Raw genomic sequence first — 17,637 nt, forward strand, 5'->3', positions numbered from 1 at the left:
GTGCTAACACCAGTACAAAGTTAGATGCTGTGATTTGTTTGTTTATTATCAGTAAATGGAATTATGTTGGTGAAAAATGGGTACTTTTCTGAGTACTTCCTTCCTTGTAGAGTTTGCTTACTTGAGTGCCTGCTTATTTCTACAATAAAGGATTTCTTCACTCTGTTACTTTGCATGTTTTAGGCTCTAGCCAGATAGGAGAATCATCTTTTGTATACCTGATCCACTTTACATAAGTCCCCCCTCCCCAATCTAGGAGTAGTCCCAATTTATACTTTGGTCATACAGTGTATTTTTCTATAAAATCAGGCCATAAATACAGATAGCAGCAATTTCAGTGTGCAGCCAGTGATAAAGCACCTCAGCCATGAAACCCCTCTGGATAACTTGGGGCCAGGTTCTCATTCTTCACCCAACTTACCTCCCAGGATTATTGTTATGGGAATAAAAATAAGCACACTCTATCGTGAAAAAGCAGAATATAAATCTAACAACCAAGTGTAGAAGGTCTTAGATTCATCCCAGGCAATTTTGGGCAGAACTAGGAAATAACACCAGCAGAGTATTGTTATGTTGAACTGATTTAGTGGCTGGGTTCACATGTATCACTAAGTCAGAACTCAATTCTGACCAGCCAGCTAGCTGCAAAAGGCCCTCTAAGGTCACCTGACCAAACGTTGGATTATTGTTTACTTGAGTGGGAACCATTACAGGGAGGAGTTTAAGAGGAATGGGAGCGTTTTGCTTCATAAATTCCCACCCTTAAAACTGACCCCAAACTCCTAAATCCGGCGTAAATCACAGCTCCAAATCAGCCTTTTTGCTGCCAAAATTCAGAAGAGCAATCGTGATGCTCTTAGAAAGCCACATCTGGATGCTGTGGAACTGCCTGTGGACCCGGGTTACCTTCCCCTGCATTAAGTCATCATGTACTTCATTTCCTATTACTTTAATGTGCTGAATGAACCAAGCCATTGTGGTTTATAAGCAATGCCTATTACGCATGAATCAGACCATTATGGCTTGTTCCAAAAATCATGGTTAAGGAAAGTATGGCTTTAGAATGAAACGTAAATCAGGCACGGATTGGAAGGCAGCTGCCCGGGTTCTCAAGGCACTTTCCCCAATTGTTGGCTCCTCCTGACAACCGGCACCTGGCTTCGGAGAGCGGTACCGGCCGCCTTTACCAACGCAACGTCTCTGGAATGGAAGGGGACCTAGCAAACCTAGCCGAGAGGGCCATTTCGCTAGCTCCCCCGCGCTCCCGGATCTCCCCAGCCATGCCCTGGAAGAACCAGCTGGGCCGTGCGCCTCCTTCCCCAGCGCTGCTGGCCAATGCTCCTGTTTCTGCGAGGGGGTCCCCTCCCCGTCGTAGTAGGCAGGTCCGGAGCAACGTGGCGCTCTTCAGTGCCGTCGGCCAACGACGAGAGAGAAAAACCCAAACCCCAAACTTCTGCGCTCTGCAGGGAAACTTCAGTTTTCGACGCTCCGCGGGTCTCCGGGCCCCCGGGTTTTACAGAGAAGCAATATTTCTGCTCCTGCCGCTGTCCCTTCTGCGGCGGCCCGGGCATCCGGGATGCGATCCTGGAAAACCGGCCGCTTTTCCCCGGGGGCGTCCCAGCTGCGAGCCCCCTAGCGTCGGAATGCAGGACGCGCCTCCCTTTCACTGCGCTACGGTCGGCGGCTGGGAAGCGCTGAACCGCTGACTGAGCTTTCGGCCCCCGGAGGCTCCCGGGCCGGGCTTTCTCTTTTCGCCCGTTCTCGTGTTGGGAAGCAAACTTTCGGGGGGAGCTGTCTGCGCCACTTCCCTCAGCATGGGTGAGTTCCTCGTCCGGCGAGGAGGACAGCAGGGGACGGGGAGGGGCGGGCTTGTCTCTGGATGGATTCGGTTTGTCCTCTGATTGTACGGATGGAAGAAGAGAATGCAGAGTTCACTTTTTCAACTTGTCTCCTTTAAAACAGCGTATTTATTCTCCTACCGCCTTTGCAGTTTGCTTCTCTGCTCCCAAATCTCTGTCCTGTGTTCTCAGTTGTTGTGTCCCTCTGCCAGAGTAATGGGTTAATATCGTACATATGTATGCTATCTATATCGTACTTTGCAAAACGCTTTTAAACTGATCTAAAAAAAAAAAGTGGTTGTTCTTCATCTTGGACTACAGTATTAGGTCTAGGAGCAGAAGCACTAATTCAGCCATCCTCTGCCTGATGCCCTTGGAAGCAGTGGATTATAAGTGACTGGGGATTGTGGGAGTTGAAGTCAAGTCACCAGATTGGGGGAGGCTGGGTTCAGTGGAAGCTAGGAATTCCAGCGCTAAGAGTGGCTGATGGCGCTCACTTTCCTAATCTAGCTGCATTCTTTTACACTGACACAGTGCAGAGTTGGAAGGACTGGGGCGCAATGCCACAGACCAGTGTGAACATAAGTGGTAGCTCATAAGACCACCATCTAAGATCTGTTTGTAGCTCTCTTGGCATAATCAGCAAACCATAAACTTGCCAACTACATTTTAGCTCAGCGTCTTCTGTGAACTGATCCCGTGGGATTAGTTTAGAATTCAGTGCACCATACAATCCCAGAAAATTGGTTTCATGGAATAATTTAACTGTAAATAGGCAGGTCATGTGAATATAGTCTCTCTGATATTCAGATGGCCTTTTGTTGACACTGATTAATAAATGTTATATGTTTGCTCAAGAATAAGACCTGCTCTATTTAATGGGATTTGTTTAGATGGAAGGCAGGACCTTACTTAATCATACATCTTTTACAAAATGAAACACCTTGCCAGTTATTGCCAAACAAAATGAGGCCACTGGTTTAGTTAACCTCTGTAGCACACAAATGTGCTTGTTTGGTTATAAAGTAGGTGGTAATGTCAGAAAGAGATTTAGTACACCCATTTATGATAGCTAAGTTTGAATATTAATTTGCTCCTCTGTATGTTTTCAAAAGTAGCATTCTTTATTTCAGTTAAAAATCCACTTGACTTCCTACCCTTTTCATAATGGGACCGCAGGGGCGGGGGGGGGGGGGAGAGAAATTAAAAGTACCTCAAAGTAACAATAGAAGAGAATATGTGTAGCTCAGGGTTGAACTGTGGAGTCCCTGGAGTTCTCTGAGCTTGGCTGTTTTCTTGCAAACGTTTCATTACCCAGCTAGGTAACATCTTCAGTGCTAGAATGGAATGGGGTTGCTAGCACTGAAGATGTTACCTAGCTGGGTAATGAAATGTTTGCAAGAAAACAGCCAAGCTCAGAGAACTCCAGGGACTCCACACTTCAGAGTAGTACAGGTTTGCAGCTGTTGACACGATTTTCAAGTGTGTTGAGAATTTTAAGGGTTGACCTTTGAAGGTAAAGTTCACACATTACATCAACCCATGGTTAGTTGAACAAGACAGAGTGGTCCAGTTCACATGTAAGCTGCAAATCATAGTTTCCAAACCTCAATGTGCTAACTTTAACCTAGTGTTTCTCAACCTTGGCCACTTTAAGATGGGTGGACTTCAACTCCCAGAATTCCCCAGCCAGCCATACCCAAGCAAACCACATTGCGGCTTATGATGTCTGCTCCTCGGATAAAGGAGAAGAAAGTACTTCTTGTTATGCAGTCACCCTCAGCCTTCATGACAGATTGGGCTATAAACTCAGCCATAAAGTATATAAAATCTAAATGTTTTTCAATATATATAGAGAAGGGGGGGGAGGGGGGAGAACAGCTGCCTTAATGAATAGTAGAGAGGCACTGTGCTTGCAACAGGTCTGAAACATTTTTTTCTGAATCATTTTTGAAGCATGCCTTCAAACTATCCTGTTTCTTTATTTCTGCTTTCAGCAATCTCTGTGTTAAAATTTGTACAGTATTTACATCTGTGTACGCCAAAACTTTATCATTTATGCCATACTGATTTGCCTAATCTGTGGCTAAAAACCTTGTTTTTTATGTTTATTAAAAGTTGTACCACTCAGTCTCTGAGCCCTTATTCCCAGCTCCAGGGATACCCACTCCATTAAGTGCTTCAATCCTTCATTCAAACAGTTATTTATTTTACAAGTCTTGTATACAGCCCCAGCCATCAACTCTGGGTAGGTCATAACAATAAACTGACATAATAAACTAGATAATAATCATAAACTGAGAGTCAGTTTGGAATAGTGCTTAAGGTGCTGGCTTAGAAACCATAAGAATGTGAATTCTGGTCTTTCCTTAGGCATAAAAGCTGGGTAGGTGACTTGGGCAAGTCACTCTCTGTCAGCCCAACTCACCACAAAAGGTTATTGTTGTGGGGAAAATAGGAAGAGGGAGCATTATGTATGCCACCTTGAATTGCACAAAATAAAGGTGGATATAAATCAAAGACCCATAATAAACCTTTAATCATAAAACATAACGCAACTAAACAATTAAAAAGTAACCAGATTCAGCAACAAGAAGCCATTGACAAAAGGGAAGGAAACAGCAAACACAGCTCAGATTTCTTATCTTTAGTTTTCTGGTCAGTCTACTTGTTGCACACTGAGTTTAGAACTTAATGTATTTAAATATAGGCCTAGTTCTTCCTGAGTTACAGTGTAGTTGTCTCACTCTAAGGCTGGAAGCAATTTTTGTAGTAGTGAATGCTCCGATCTTCAGACCAAGAAATCTTTTGTGTAGAAGAGTTAATGGAACAATGAAAGGTTCCTGCTCGTTTATTTTCTCTGCCCTACATGTTGTCTACAGAAGAATATTTGGGGAGGGGAGAGGCAAAGTTAGTCACTGAAATTATACTAGCGATGTGAGGAGATAAAGTCTAAAAATAAGGGGTTTTTTTTAACAGCAAAGAAGAATTAGGCATTAATTTTAGTAGTGGCTGAGAATTAAGTTTGGGGTTGTTGGGGGGGGGGCAAACTTAACAATTAGGCTAAGGCAGGAACTCCTAGAAAGCCCAGTGACCAATTGGACCATCACCTCATATACAATCTACCTGGTTGCTGGTATCCTCATCTGAGTTCTCCAGTTTCCCAGCTGTCTCAGTTGTGGCTCACCACCCTCAGATCCTTCTTCCTCCAAAGGCGTATTTATGATGTCATTATCTTCCTGGCAATTGGGTGAATGTTCCCCGGGCCAGAAGGATGGAACCAAATCTGGCCAAAGGGCTGAATTCTCTCCCCTCCATACGCTTGTCTGATGTTATGTGAACAGAGGACTTTGGGGAACAGAAACCCCAGGGGTATCTGCAAGGGAAATAAAAGAAAATCAAGATGGTTGAATCTCCACCTCTTTTTAAATGCGCCACACATATAAAAAAGGACAAGGCTTTGCTTGCACAGTCAGGGCCAACTTGATTTTTTTTTCTACCATTCCCTGTGATGTCCCTCTAAGGTCCTCACTCTCTTGAAGCTTTCCCTCCTATTCCCTTCCTGCCATGCCTTCTTCCGTGCTTACCAATAATTTCAGTCAGCAATTCTATAGACACTTAGCTGGGAGTAAATCCCAGTAAATGTATTTCAGGGTAGGCATGTACAGAACTGCCCTGCAAGTGCTACAAAACCTGGTTGGTGTGACCAGCTGCAACTATGGGTATTGGGGTCTTTCAGTAGTTATTCAATGGCATAAAGTAAACTGTCCCTATAGATTTCATGAGAATTGCCTCCCTAACAAGGAATGATTTGTCATCTGTTTAGTCTAATATCTTTTCCCCCACTTTCCGCTTAATACATTATCTGAATGAGAAACAAGCTGCATTTTAATGAAAGCTCATAGGCTGTTAGCAACTGTAAGGGAAACAGAAGCTGCAGTAAAATCTAATTGAATCAACTTCTCCATTCACACAAGCACCATATGTGCCTAATGGAGCTTCCAGGGTAGAAAGAAATGAATCTGCAAATCCCTTTTACTGATCCTGACAAAAATAATTGTTTCTAATTATAAGGTTTCTATTTGAATAATGCATAGTAAAATTGAAAGCAGCTTGGGCTGCTGTACAGATGGTAGGATATTTCAACATAATGTCAGAAGGGGAATAGCCAATAGAGGTGATGCAGTAAATGCAGCATAATGAATGCAGTTTTAAGGTATTTTAATCAACAAAAAAGTCAGAACAATTCCCCAAAAATCTATAAGTACTAAAATGCCTTCTTCCTTACCCGTTTGTCAGAAAAGAAAATGAAGATAGACAAAAAAGCACATATCATTTCATTGTTGCAGATTGGGTATAAATTTATATATTTTGTATATGATGCTTTAAAAAATTCAAGCAGCATCAGTAAAACATAGTATGATGAATTAATCAATGGTGCCAAATGTGTAAAAGACTGATAAAATAATAACCATTGGGTGTGCTAGCTGAAGTGTATAAGAAATTTAGATCAACATGTTGGCAGACTGGAGAGCATCTGGTTGCAATTCTTTGATGTGATTTCCAGCTGGCAAAACACATCCATGCTGTAGTTCATGTTTATAGGATATTTATCCTTTTGAACAATTGAAAAAAAACCCTAGCATCTTGAATTGAAAAAACAAGATTGCTGTCTAGCTTCCTGGTTCTCTGTTAATATCTGTGGGATATGCTGGAAAATAAATACACATATAGTTGGACTGTAAGGGTGGGTCTAGATCAGGTTAATTGCTCTAGATCCTAATATAGTGAATGTCAGAAGTTAGTCATTGCATGTTTCTGTTTATTGCTTGCAGGACAATCAATATGTAGTTTGAATCTGATCTTAAATATTTTATGAATGAAAAATCATGTTTTATAAATCTTCTCTCTAAAGCGTCAACAACAGAAACTTTGATTCACTAAACAGAGTCCTCTGGTACTGTGACATCCATTAGTATCACACTGATATGTCAGTGGCTGTTAGCATACTAATAGGAGCTGATGTGTTACGTTATGCTGTTGCATAATGTGAGCAGCGCCCTGCTGGATCAGAGTCCTGGCCCACCTAGCCCAGCAGTCAGATCTCACAGTGGCTGACCAACTGCAGGAAGGAACCTCACTAGTCTCCTGGCAGATGGCCTCCAGAGGCAGTTTTACAATCTTTGCTGCTGTGGAATTTGAAATTCAGCTTGTGCACAACACTAAGGGTACATCCATCACAGAGCTACAAATACCCCCACTCAGCCTGAAGTTTGCTAGGAGACGGTTCTTGTCTCTCTGCCCAGCCTATTTTACAAGATGGTTGTGAAGATAAAATGAGTTTATGGTTACAGTGACCATATGTCCTTTATGATAAAGGAGAGTCCTTTATTTCAGAAAACTGTCCTTTAGATTTATTCATTTTCCAAAACTCATTTTTGTCCTTTATTTTGGTCATTTAACTTTTATTGTACAAATGGTACCACTTAATGCACAGTCTTTCCCATTGAGGTGAAAAATATGGAATTTGAATCGTCTTTTTAAAATAAACGTATGTATACTGTTTGATTTTAGATATTTTTAATATGCATTTTTGTAGTTTTTCTTGGTTTTGCTCTTGAATTTTCTCTTGTAAAGCAAAGTTATAAACATATAGAATTAAATTTTTTTATCTTTAGGAACCTCTTTCAGATTTGCCTTTTTTTCAGGTTTGTCCTTTGTTTTTTCCAAGAAAATACGGTCACCATAGTTATGGTGAGATAATTGCTGCCTTCCACTTTTAGAGGGAGGCCATAGTATAAATAGATAATAAATAGATATTTGTAGTTGTTGTACAGAAGGAAACCATTTTAATGCTTCAAAGCTAAGTCGTGCACCCAAGTAATATAGCCTTGTCTTTCCTTAAGATGTTGCTATGGTTACTTTGGTGTAAGACATGCTGCATACTGTCATAAGCTACGTACAATTTCAGGTTCAAATGTAAGCCTACTGAAAGCTTTGGAACTCAGTTTTATTATTTATTTTATTAGTATTAAACTCAGATTTTTAATAATCTGAAAATAACTGACACTTTTCCAGTAACTGATGGGCTGTTACAAAATGTTGCGATGGGGAATGTACCAAATCCGGTTACAGTACAGTACAGTAGTTTTCTGCCCTAACAGGTTTTCCATGTTTTCCAACACTGAGTCAGAATTTTGTGACTCTTGAGAATGCTCAGTCTTATTGGGGCTGTTGCGTAGGTTCTCCTAACACCACTTCCTTTTCCTGAAGATTATCTTGTATTTCATCAAAGTCTGCCATTTTTGACTACAGAAGGGCTGACATTCAGATCACTGTTAGCAGATAGGATGGACAGGTTGGCTCTTAAAAATCACAATATGAAAGGAAACATAATGTTAAGGGGCAGTTAAGATTTCTGCTTATCTGAGATGGGTGCTACTATACAACAACTTTTTTCTTTTAGGGTGAAATTGCTCCCATATGAAAATTGGGCCTCAATATACAACATGTAGCACTATATGCCAAAGTAGATGCTTGCTTTCAAAGCTGGAGCATGTCTTATATTTGACACAGAGATATTATGGAAAATAACCTGGTTTGTTCTTCCTTATTACTATTTGCTATCATAATATTGACATGGGGCACTCCTATCTTATTATGAATTTCTATATCATGACTAGCTGCTAACTCTGAGACTAAGACAACATATCTGCTATTCCTCAGCTGTCTATAAGTTTCTTGCTCCCTCAAAACATACCACATATACTGTCCCATATGCCTGGTATTGACTCCCATAATATATTTTTGACTTTCTCCAAACTCTTTCCCAGATTCACCATCTACTTCAGCACTATCAGTTTTAAACATTCAATATAACATCTAGAGTTGAGGGCAGGACACCTCCAAATACCAGTTGCAATAGAACAACAGCGGGAGAGAGGTATATTCTGCCTGTGAGCACCCAGAGGCATTTGGTTGGCTGGTAAGAGATAAAAAGCTGGATTAAGAGGTGCCTTGGTCTGATTCATCAGGGCTGTTCTTATGTTTTTATGTATCTTTTCTGTGAATCCTGTATTGAAATAAGCTCTCCTTTACTGGGAAAAGGTTAGACATAATTCTTGAAATTATTCTTCCTGCTTAACAGAGGATAGCCAGCATGGCAAAGTGCCCAAAGGGCTATTTTCAAAGGTATTGAGCATCAGAACAAAACACCAGTCCTTTGTTTACTTGCAAATTCCTAACTGGTAGATGGAAGTAGCACAGATGTTGTCTTTCTGTATACTGAAGCTTATAATTGTAATAAAAACCAACAATGACATACATAAAATTATCCTCACTGGCAAACTGTTTGCAGTTCAGAGAAGCAGTGCTCTGAAACACCCTTCTGGGGAATTGACTGGCTGGTCTATTGTTTGTCATTGTTCCCCAGAAAAAATATTCAGAAAAAATAGCCTAGAACCATATGAGTCTTAAGCAGGGAGCTGCGCTCACAGTTTGAATATGTCAGAGTGCACATGGAAGTCCCTTTTAATGGCTCCCTGTGTGGCATTGTCTCCAAGGGCCAATTCAATGCTGACGTGCAACATAGCTCCCCATTCAGATCTAAGGATGTCTCTATGCATCACAAACTTTCAAGAAGGGAAAAAAGAAATTATATTAATTGGTGCTGTGAGCCTTCATACAGCGAAGAATTAAAGTGGCCACTGTGTGATAGGCATTTTTATGAATATGTAAGTACTTTTACACAAGAGACACCAAATAGAGTTATTTGTTCCATATAAAGAAAGAAGAATTTCTGTACAAGAGATCCCTAACAAATAGCACTTTCTTTTTCATTATTTTCACCAATTTGTTCAATGCACTGGCTTTGTTTTTATCTAACATTTATCACTGACACACAGCCTTCCCCAACCTGGCTCCCTCCAGATGTATTGGGACTTTATCTTCTGGGACACTCAACCATCATGGCTATTTGTTGGCTAGAAATTCTGGGAGAATCTCTTGGAGATGCAGTCCCTACATGTCTGGAGAATGCCAGGCTGGGGAAGACTGCTCCAGAGCTTTAGAGTTACTCCAGAACATTCAGATAGCAATACTTACTGTTTATGTAACTGTTATTTCAGTTAAGTCTTACAACAACCCAATGTCAGTATTTCATGTATGCAACTGACTAGGGAATGTAACTTGACTAAGGCTAATCAGTAAATTCACATAATTTGATACAGACCTAGGACAGAATCTCATTGAATGTAATGCAATTTACTTCTGAGTAAGCATGAACTGAATTACATTGCAGATCTGTCAGTAACTGTACATTGATGCCCTTAAATTTTACCTAGTATCAGTTTTCTACCACCTGTACCTACTTTCAACAAGCAAGTCCCTGTCCAAATTAATGACAGACTAATAAAACATCCTAGATTCTGATGTTTAATTATTAATGCCATCTATTAATTTTTTATGTGCAAAACATGAAAAGGTACTCACATTTCCTGGTTACTCCCATTCAGTGTCCTAACCCAGCTATAGTTGGTCATGACTGAGTTCCATTGAAAATAATGAGATTGGAAGTAGCCATATAAGATGGTTTTGCCAGTGGGCCTGGGGATCCCAGGTTGATATAGACCCCATCAAGTGGTTTGTGTGAATGTATTGCTGTCGCTGGGGGGTGGGGTATAATGGGTTTGTATTTGGGGTTTTATTTCTGCAAGCCGCCCGAAGTCACCATAAGTGAATTGGGTGGCCATATAAATTGCTTTAATACATAATTTATTTAATAAATAAAATAAAAATATATGAGATGTATTGGAGTCTATTAATCCCAGACTTTATATATAAAACAATAATAACAATTTTTGCTTTCAAATGTTGATAATGGGGTAGCTTATAACATGATTCTAAGCTTAATGGCAGAAAATTATTTTTCCAGGGGTAAAAAAAATTGCAGAGAACTTAAATTGACTAACTACAATGAAACAATTGAAAAATTAATTAAGGGAGATAGCATCTTGTTTGCAGAAGTGGCAAGGCACACATTCCGTGCTTGAGACTTGAGATCAACTGAATCTGTTTAGGCACAGGCTAAATAACTGGCTTTGGATCTCTATAATCCTGCGAACAATTTTTTTTTCAGAATTCCACTTTTGTTTGGCATACACACCTTAATGTTTCTTTCTCTTAAAACACTGAAGTTATTGCTTGTAAATTATACCAACTTAAACAAGATGCTCGGTGAGGTCTCAATGTTATTATTCTCAATCTGCAGGACAGCCATTGTTCATCCTCCTGTTGACATCAGTGATCTCGCTCCTTGGGGGACTAATATTTGGGTACGAACTCGGAATCATCTCAGGGGCACTGTTGCAGCTGCAGGTGGATTTCCATCTTCGCTGTATTGAGCAAGAAGTCCTTGTGAGTTCCTTACTCATTGGAGCTCTCTTGGCTTCCTTGGTTGGAGGAGTTTTTATCGACCGGCAGGGAAGACGGAAAGCAATATTGGTCAGCAATGCAGTTTTGCTGTGTGGCAGTCTCATCCTGACACTTGCTAGGTCACTTATTTGGCTGGTAGGTGGGCGCCTGACTGTAGGTTTTGCCATCTCTTTATCATCTATGGCATGCTGCATATATGTCTCTGAAATGGTGGCTGCCCATCAGCGAGGGCTGTTGGTATCCCTCTATGAAGCTGGCATCACCATGGGCATCTTACTTTCATATGCACTGAATTATATCTTTACTGACACACCTGAGGGATGGCGATACATGTTTGGCCTGGCTATTGGCCTGGCAGTCATCCAGTTTCTCAGCATCCTGTTCCTCCCCAAGAACTCTAGGACTTTCAATGTACACTACAGTGTGACTCATAATAACCTCATTCAGCCTCATAAGAATGAAGATGGTGAAGACGTAATGCTGCCATGCCCTGTGGAGAAGCATTATTCTCTTGTGGATCTTTTCAGATCAAGGGACAATATGAGAAGCAGGACTTTGGTTGGCCTAGGATTGGTCCTCTTTCAACAGTTCACTGGACAGCCCAATGCCCTCTGTTATGCGTCTACTATCTTCCGTTCTGTGGGATTTCAGACTGATTCCTCTGCTGTCCTAGCCTCTGTTGGTCTAGGGGTGATGAAGGTTATTGCAACTCTCTTTGCCATGGCTTTTGCAGATAAGGTTGGCCGAAGGGTGTTGTTGATGGCTGGATGTCTGGTGATGGCTTTTTCAGTGATAATTATTGGCTTGACCAGCTGCTCTGTTCCATTAGAGATGGCTAAAGACTGCGAAACACTCACAGATTCAAGCAATACTTCCTTCAGTTCAGCTCATCTCCACATAAATTCAGTGTCTCCCCAACCAACTGCTTCCTATTTTTTACTGACATCAGATACTAGTGAAATACAAGTTGAATCAACTTTTGCTATCGTGGGACCAGCAGTCAATGCTGAAACATTTACCAGTAATAGAAGTGGAGAAAAAAGGGCAACTGTATCATTAGAAACTGAGCAAACCCAATTTCTCACCCAGTCAGTGGAAGAAAAGGAACAGGATACCAATTCTTCAATCAGTGGGGCTTCTTCCAGGGGACATATGCTTCTAAATTGGATTACACTGCTAAGCTTGATGACCTTTGTGAGTGCATTCTCAATTGGATTTGGACCAAGTAAGTATCTTTCTGTTTTTATATTTCCTGCCCGATAGCTCTCTTTCATAAATGGACCTGGCTGTGCATGAATGTGTTTTGAGCCTTACTAAGTAGTTTATTGTTGTTGTTGTTTGTTCGTTGGGCTTCTGTGCTGCTCCAATCAGTCTGGCTCTGACATGGCCTACAATTACTCCTTACAGTATTAAAATTAGAACATAGTTGTGTGTGCCATAATGGAATGAGTGCAGTAAAACCTTTGATTCATGAATCTATACATGCAAACCAGAGTAAATGCATCTGTGGTTTCAGCAGTTCCTATTCTTCACTGGAATACTCCATGATAAAGAGAGTAAGGAATGTGGGGAAAGGGTGTAAATTTAAAAAAAAAGCTAGGAAAAGAACTCTTAATTTTCAGTCATTTGCCTCCTTAATTAAATTCGGTGGGACTTATTTCTGGCTAAACATGAATAGGCTTTTGAGTGGATAATTTTCTGGCCTTCCAGAGCTGTTCTGTGTTCTCTTCAAAGCTGGTTTTAGGCCAATGTGTGTAATAATCTTGTGGTCAGGAGCTTCATTTAGAAACAAAACAAAAATGAAACCCCTTGGTTTCCAAAGGCCACAAGGTTTATGGCACATAACATGAGAAGTTATGAGGAGCGGGGTTATATTAAAATCCCATACTCTGTAGAAAATCAAGCAGATAATGTTGTCCAATTCCCATTCTGGAGGTATTCTGGGGACTAGAAGAAGTTGTGGGGGAGGGGACACATGTGGTCCATGGGTTATACACTTATGTCTTAGACCATTGCACTGTTTCACTCTAAACTGGAGGACCTGGGGAACAAGCTTTCTCCTATGGTCTGCAACTAAGCTAAGGACCCAATCTTATTTCATTCAATGGTTGGAATCACTGCCCCCCCCCCCATTTCTGAAAGCGTTCTTTTACCTATTTGCTGTTTTAGGAAGTAGGCACTGTATTAGAATTTTATTTACATACTCAGTTAAGCAAACACAACCATGGAAAACATACATCTGCCAACTTACAGTGCCACAGTTTGCAAATAAAACTTTGATATTATCAGTTGAAGCTTTAGTACTACAAATAGTGACCCCAGCATGTTTTGTATATGTGCTTCAAACACTTAGAAGTTGCCTAAATGAAAGAGGTACCCGTGTTGGCCAGTTAGAAGCTGTAGAAAAGATTACTTAATCAGGTGAGATTTACATTTGATTAAAAGAAACGTATTATTTTAAGAAAAGCTGAAGATCAGACTGGCTGGTTTTTATTGACTGACAGTTTAATTGATTTCTGCACATTACTATTCTTCCTTTCAAAAGCAAACAGAGCCGTTTACAAGAGAAAATTAAAGAACAGTCTCAAATAAAGCCATCACAATAAAACCAGCAATGCTTAAAAACCAATAAATACAAAATTAAAACAAATTTAGTTTTAAAAAAAGAAAAACACACACCCAGTCTTAAAGCAAGTCTGTTCCTAGAGTAATTGTTATCTCATAAATTGTTGGTTGAATAGGCATGTCCACAATTATTTTCAGAAAGATTGCATAAGGACGAGCTGAACATCTTTCTGGAGATTGTTCCATAATTGGAGTGTTGTAACTGAGCACTGTGTCCTGCTCCAAAGCATTGCCTGTGAGCTGATCTCATTGGTGGAAACACAAGTAGGGCTTCTTCTTCATTATTTGGGCCAAGAAATCCCACAAAGGAATTGACATAAACTTTAATTAATAGAATCTTATATTGACTCCTAGATTATTCTACATTATTCATAAATCCAACCATTCATCTTGGAGAATTTGATGATCTTTTCCTTGTTAATTTCCTTTGGAAGGAGGCAGGAATATTCATGTACTTGGTAAAGCCTTTGGTCCATAAGTGCTCTGTCCATAATGCATTCATTGGCCCAACATTCTTCCTGGTGTCCTCTAGATGGATTAGAACTGTAACTCCCAGAATTTCTAGCCATCAGGGTCCCACTTATTAAAATGCTATGGGACACTATTGTATTTACTAATAATGCAAATACTAATTTGGATTTCCAAGATGAAGAGAAAAAATAAAATATCCCCTGACTTGAGCTTGACTTCTGGGGACTACATGGACACATCCATATTGTTTCCTTCCCAGTGAGATGGAAATGATTTTCCATTGCCTTCTGGTATTTTTTATTACTTCCCAGTCTACTCCAGAGATTAAATTTACTTATGATCTCACATCAAAGTACTCACCAGGTCCTACCCTGCTCAGTTTCTTCAGGATTAGCCAAATTCAGCTAGGTGCTGCAACCTGTTGTAACAAGTGATGAAGGAGCTTGCTTTTTCTGTTATTTTTTATTTTTTATTCCAGTTACTTCACAATCCAGTGAAAATGTCATACCCACTCGCAATCCCTATACACAGACTTTTGTTTTATATTTACACAACATTTATCAGAACACTGTATTACCTATCTTTTTAACATTTCTTGTAAGAAAGTAACATATATGTGCAAATATGTAGTTCGTGTTTAAATATTTCTTCTGAGTTTGTTTGAGTAACAGTAGTAGTGGTAGTAGTCATAATAATAATCCTGTCTCCAAGCTTTAGCTAGTTATTAAGGATTCATTGTGTTTAGCTTGAAGCTTCTGAACATTTGCCTCTTCTAACCCAATAGTTCACGCTTTCTGTCTACAAAATCTTTCCCATTCCAGTTCCTCATATGATTGTACAAAATGTTGCTTAAGATTTGTTTCCTCCTCATGCCTAATTTCACTCAACATTCCTTTCTCCTGCCACAGTGACATGGCTTGTCCTCAGTGAGATCTATCCAGCTAGCATACGGGGAAGAGCTTTTGCATTCTGCAATAGTTTCAACTGGGCTGCCAATTTACTGATCAGTCTCACGTTCCTTGACCTCATTGGTATGTACAGAATTGGCCTGTTGTTGACATTCTCGGCTGCTGTTTGCATCATAGCAATGCTGATAATAGGGTACATCTAGACCAGTGTTTCTCAACCTTGGGAACTTTAAGACATGTGGACTTCAACTCCCAGAATTCCCCAGCCAGACACATTAAGTCCCCACATCTTAAAGTTCCCAAGGTTGAGAAACATTGATCTAGACCCTACAAAGGGTCACTGCCTTTGGCTGAGAATCTTGTCTTCTGCTTATCATATCATGGCAATATCCATGGGAGTCTGGGAGTCATGGTCAGACATGACAATGTTATATAGTCCCTAGAATGTTAAATTTAGACTCAAGAAGGCCAGATTCAAATCTCTGCCAACCCATAAAACTCAGTTCAAGGCAGTCTCAGTCTATTCTAAGACAGAGGCAGTGGAGCTTCTCATGATTTTCATGGAGGAAGGATAGCCAAAAGTAACATTTTTTTAAAAAAAGGTAGTTGTGATGGTCTTATTAGAAGAAAAACATTCCAAGCTCCATAGCTGAATAATGTCTTTCTTAGGAGATACAGTGTTTTCCTAACAAAAGAGCAGACAAACATTTACATACATTCCATAACTCTGCATCAAATGAGATAATACTAAGGAGAAGAAGGTGAAAAGTCCAGAATTACACCGGATATTGCAGTTTGCCATTTAGTGTCATTCTCAAGTGTGGGACTGCAGACTGAATGCTAGTAGATATTAAACCAATAAATTACAACTAGTAATCTGGAGCTAAGAAACAGTGGTTGTCCCAGATAGGTGCAAATGCAGGTCTGAAATTTAAAAAGCCATTTGTTCCCTATTATAATAGGAAGGACAATTCTGAAGCTAGGGTGAAGTGAAAAAGTGAGATAGTCCGGTATTATGGGATGGGTTGCATTTCTTCAAACCTATCCAGTTAATTTAACTAGTTTAGACCTTGTTTCTTTTAGAGGTTTTTAGAATTATTTTTGTGTTTGGAGCAATATTTTCAAATATTGTCAAAACATTTCAAGCATTGCCAAATATTTTAATTCCAGAAATATGATGTCAGCGCTCACTGGTTGCTCAGATATGTATTAGTATGTGTGTGGTAACAAAAAGCCATCTGGTCCTGCTGTTAATAGTGAAACCCATCTGAAAATTATTTATGGCGATTGTCCATCCCAAAGGTATTAAAGGTGGAGAAATACTGCAAAACCCTGCTGTTCATGTTTTATAAACCTTTTATTATTGTTATTGCCTCAACCCTGAGAGTTTTTGCAATCCAAATGCTATAAAATGGCCATTTTAATTCAGTTCAGTTAAAATGGCTTCAGACTGGCACAAAACACATCCCTTGTTGTGATCATACCTGCATGAAACTTCTGATCTTGCCAATGCAGTAAAGTTCACGGCTAAGCACATTGAGTCTAATAAAGTGCAAAGTTTACTTCTAAAAGGGAATTTTGCAGTTTGGTAAGTTCCTGATTTCGTGGCAGCCTTTATCCTATCCCAGCAAACATGGCATTATATCATATGTTAATTTGATGATATTTCTCCATGCAGATGTCATAGGCTTATCATGGACCTTCCTTTTCTATGGACTGGTGGGAATGGCAGCTGTACTATTTATTTATTTATTTGTACCAGAAACCAAAGGACAGTCCCTGGAAGAGATAGACTATCAGTTCTCCAAGAAGCGGTATGTCCTAGTGTGCTTTGGCCACAACAGCTGTCGCTGCTAACACTGACCAATGCACAATTATTTTGTCCATATCATAGAGAATGAGGGGGGGGGGTGCATGGTAAAATCCATATTGATCTCCTTGTTTTGGCAGGTTTCTACAAAGGGATACATGCTGGCACAAATTATGGAACAGAAGAGAAATCTACACCCGTGCTCAGTATCAAAGAGTAGACCATTCCAATACTCCCTGAAAGAGGAGCCATCATTCAAGACATGTCACAATACTTATTTATATCATGCCAGAAATTTTATGATGGTTTGTCCAATGGAAGAAATTCTGGACCATTTCATGAAAATCCTCAATTTATGTGGGTGGCAGTATAATTCTTCTTTTTCATAAATATGCATATTTTGTTATGCATAGAATCTAGTATCCTGGCCTCTGGAGGAACCATATCTGATATTTTCATGTATTTTAGAAGTATTTGATAAATAAAGTATAAATTACAGCCACAGATAGGCTCTGTTTGATTGGATAGTTTGATATGAAATACCAAACTTTTT

At 39.9% G+C, this 17,637-nt stretch overlaps 1 protein-coding gene across 1 annotated transcript; it reads left to right on the forward strand.

Moving 5' to 3' along the window:
• The first annotated feature begins 209 nt into the window (after positions 1-209).
• On the forward strand, positions 210-17,588 carry SLC2A10 (solute carrier family 2 member 10). The gene is made up of 5 exons (XM_007439893.3): positions 210-1,818; positions 11,107-12,495; positions 15,275-15,397; positions 16,953-17,088; positions 17,225-17,588. Exons 1-5 carry the CDS (start codon positions 1,815-1,817, stop codon positions 17,322-17,324), a joined length of 1,752 nt encoding a protein of 583 aa, XP_007439955.1. The 5' UTR covers positions 210-1,814; the 3' UTR covers positions 17,325-17,588.
• The last annotated feature ends 49 nt before the right edge of the window (positions 17,589-17,637 follow it).

The sequence above is a fragment of the Python bivittatus genome, unplaced genomic scaffold (genome assembly GCF_059951505.1).
Source record: "Python bivittatus isolate LINGU-HERP-01145 unplaced genomic scaffold, Pbiv_v1 ctg000700_np1212, whole genome shotgun sequence".
NCBI lineage: Eukaryota > Metazoa > Chordata > Lepidosauria > Squamata > Pythonidae > Python > Python bivittatus.

Bases quoted from the DNA above. Each gene is read 5' to 3' on its own strand.
- SLC2A10 (XM_007439893.3), top strand. The intron at 12,496-15,274 runs GTAAGTATCTTT...CTCCTGCCACAG, and splicing joins CTCAATTGGATTTGGACCAA to TGACATGGCTTGTCCTCAGT. The intron at 15,398-16,952 runs GTATGTACAGAA...TTCTCCATGCAG, and splicing joins CACGTTCCTTGACCTCATTG to ATGTCATAGGCTTATCATGG.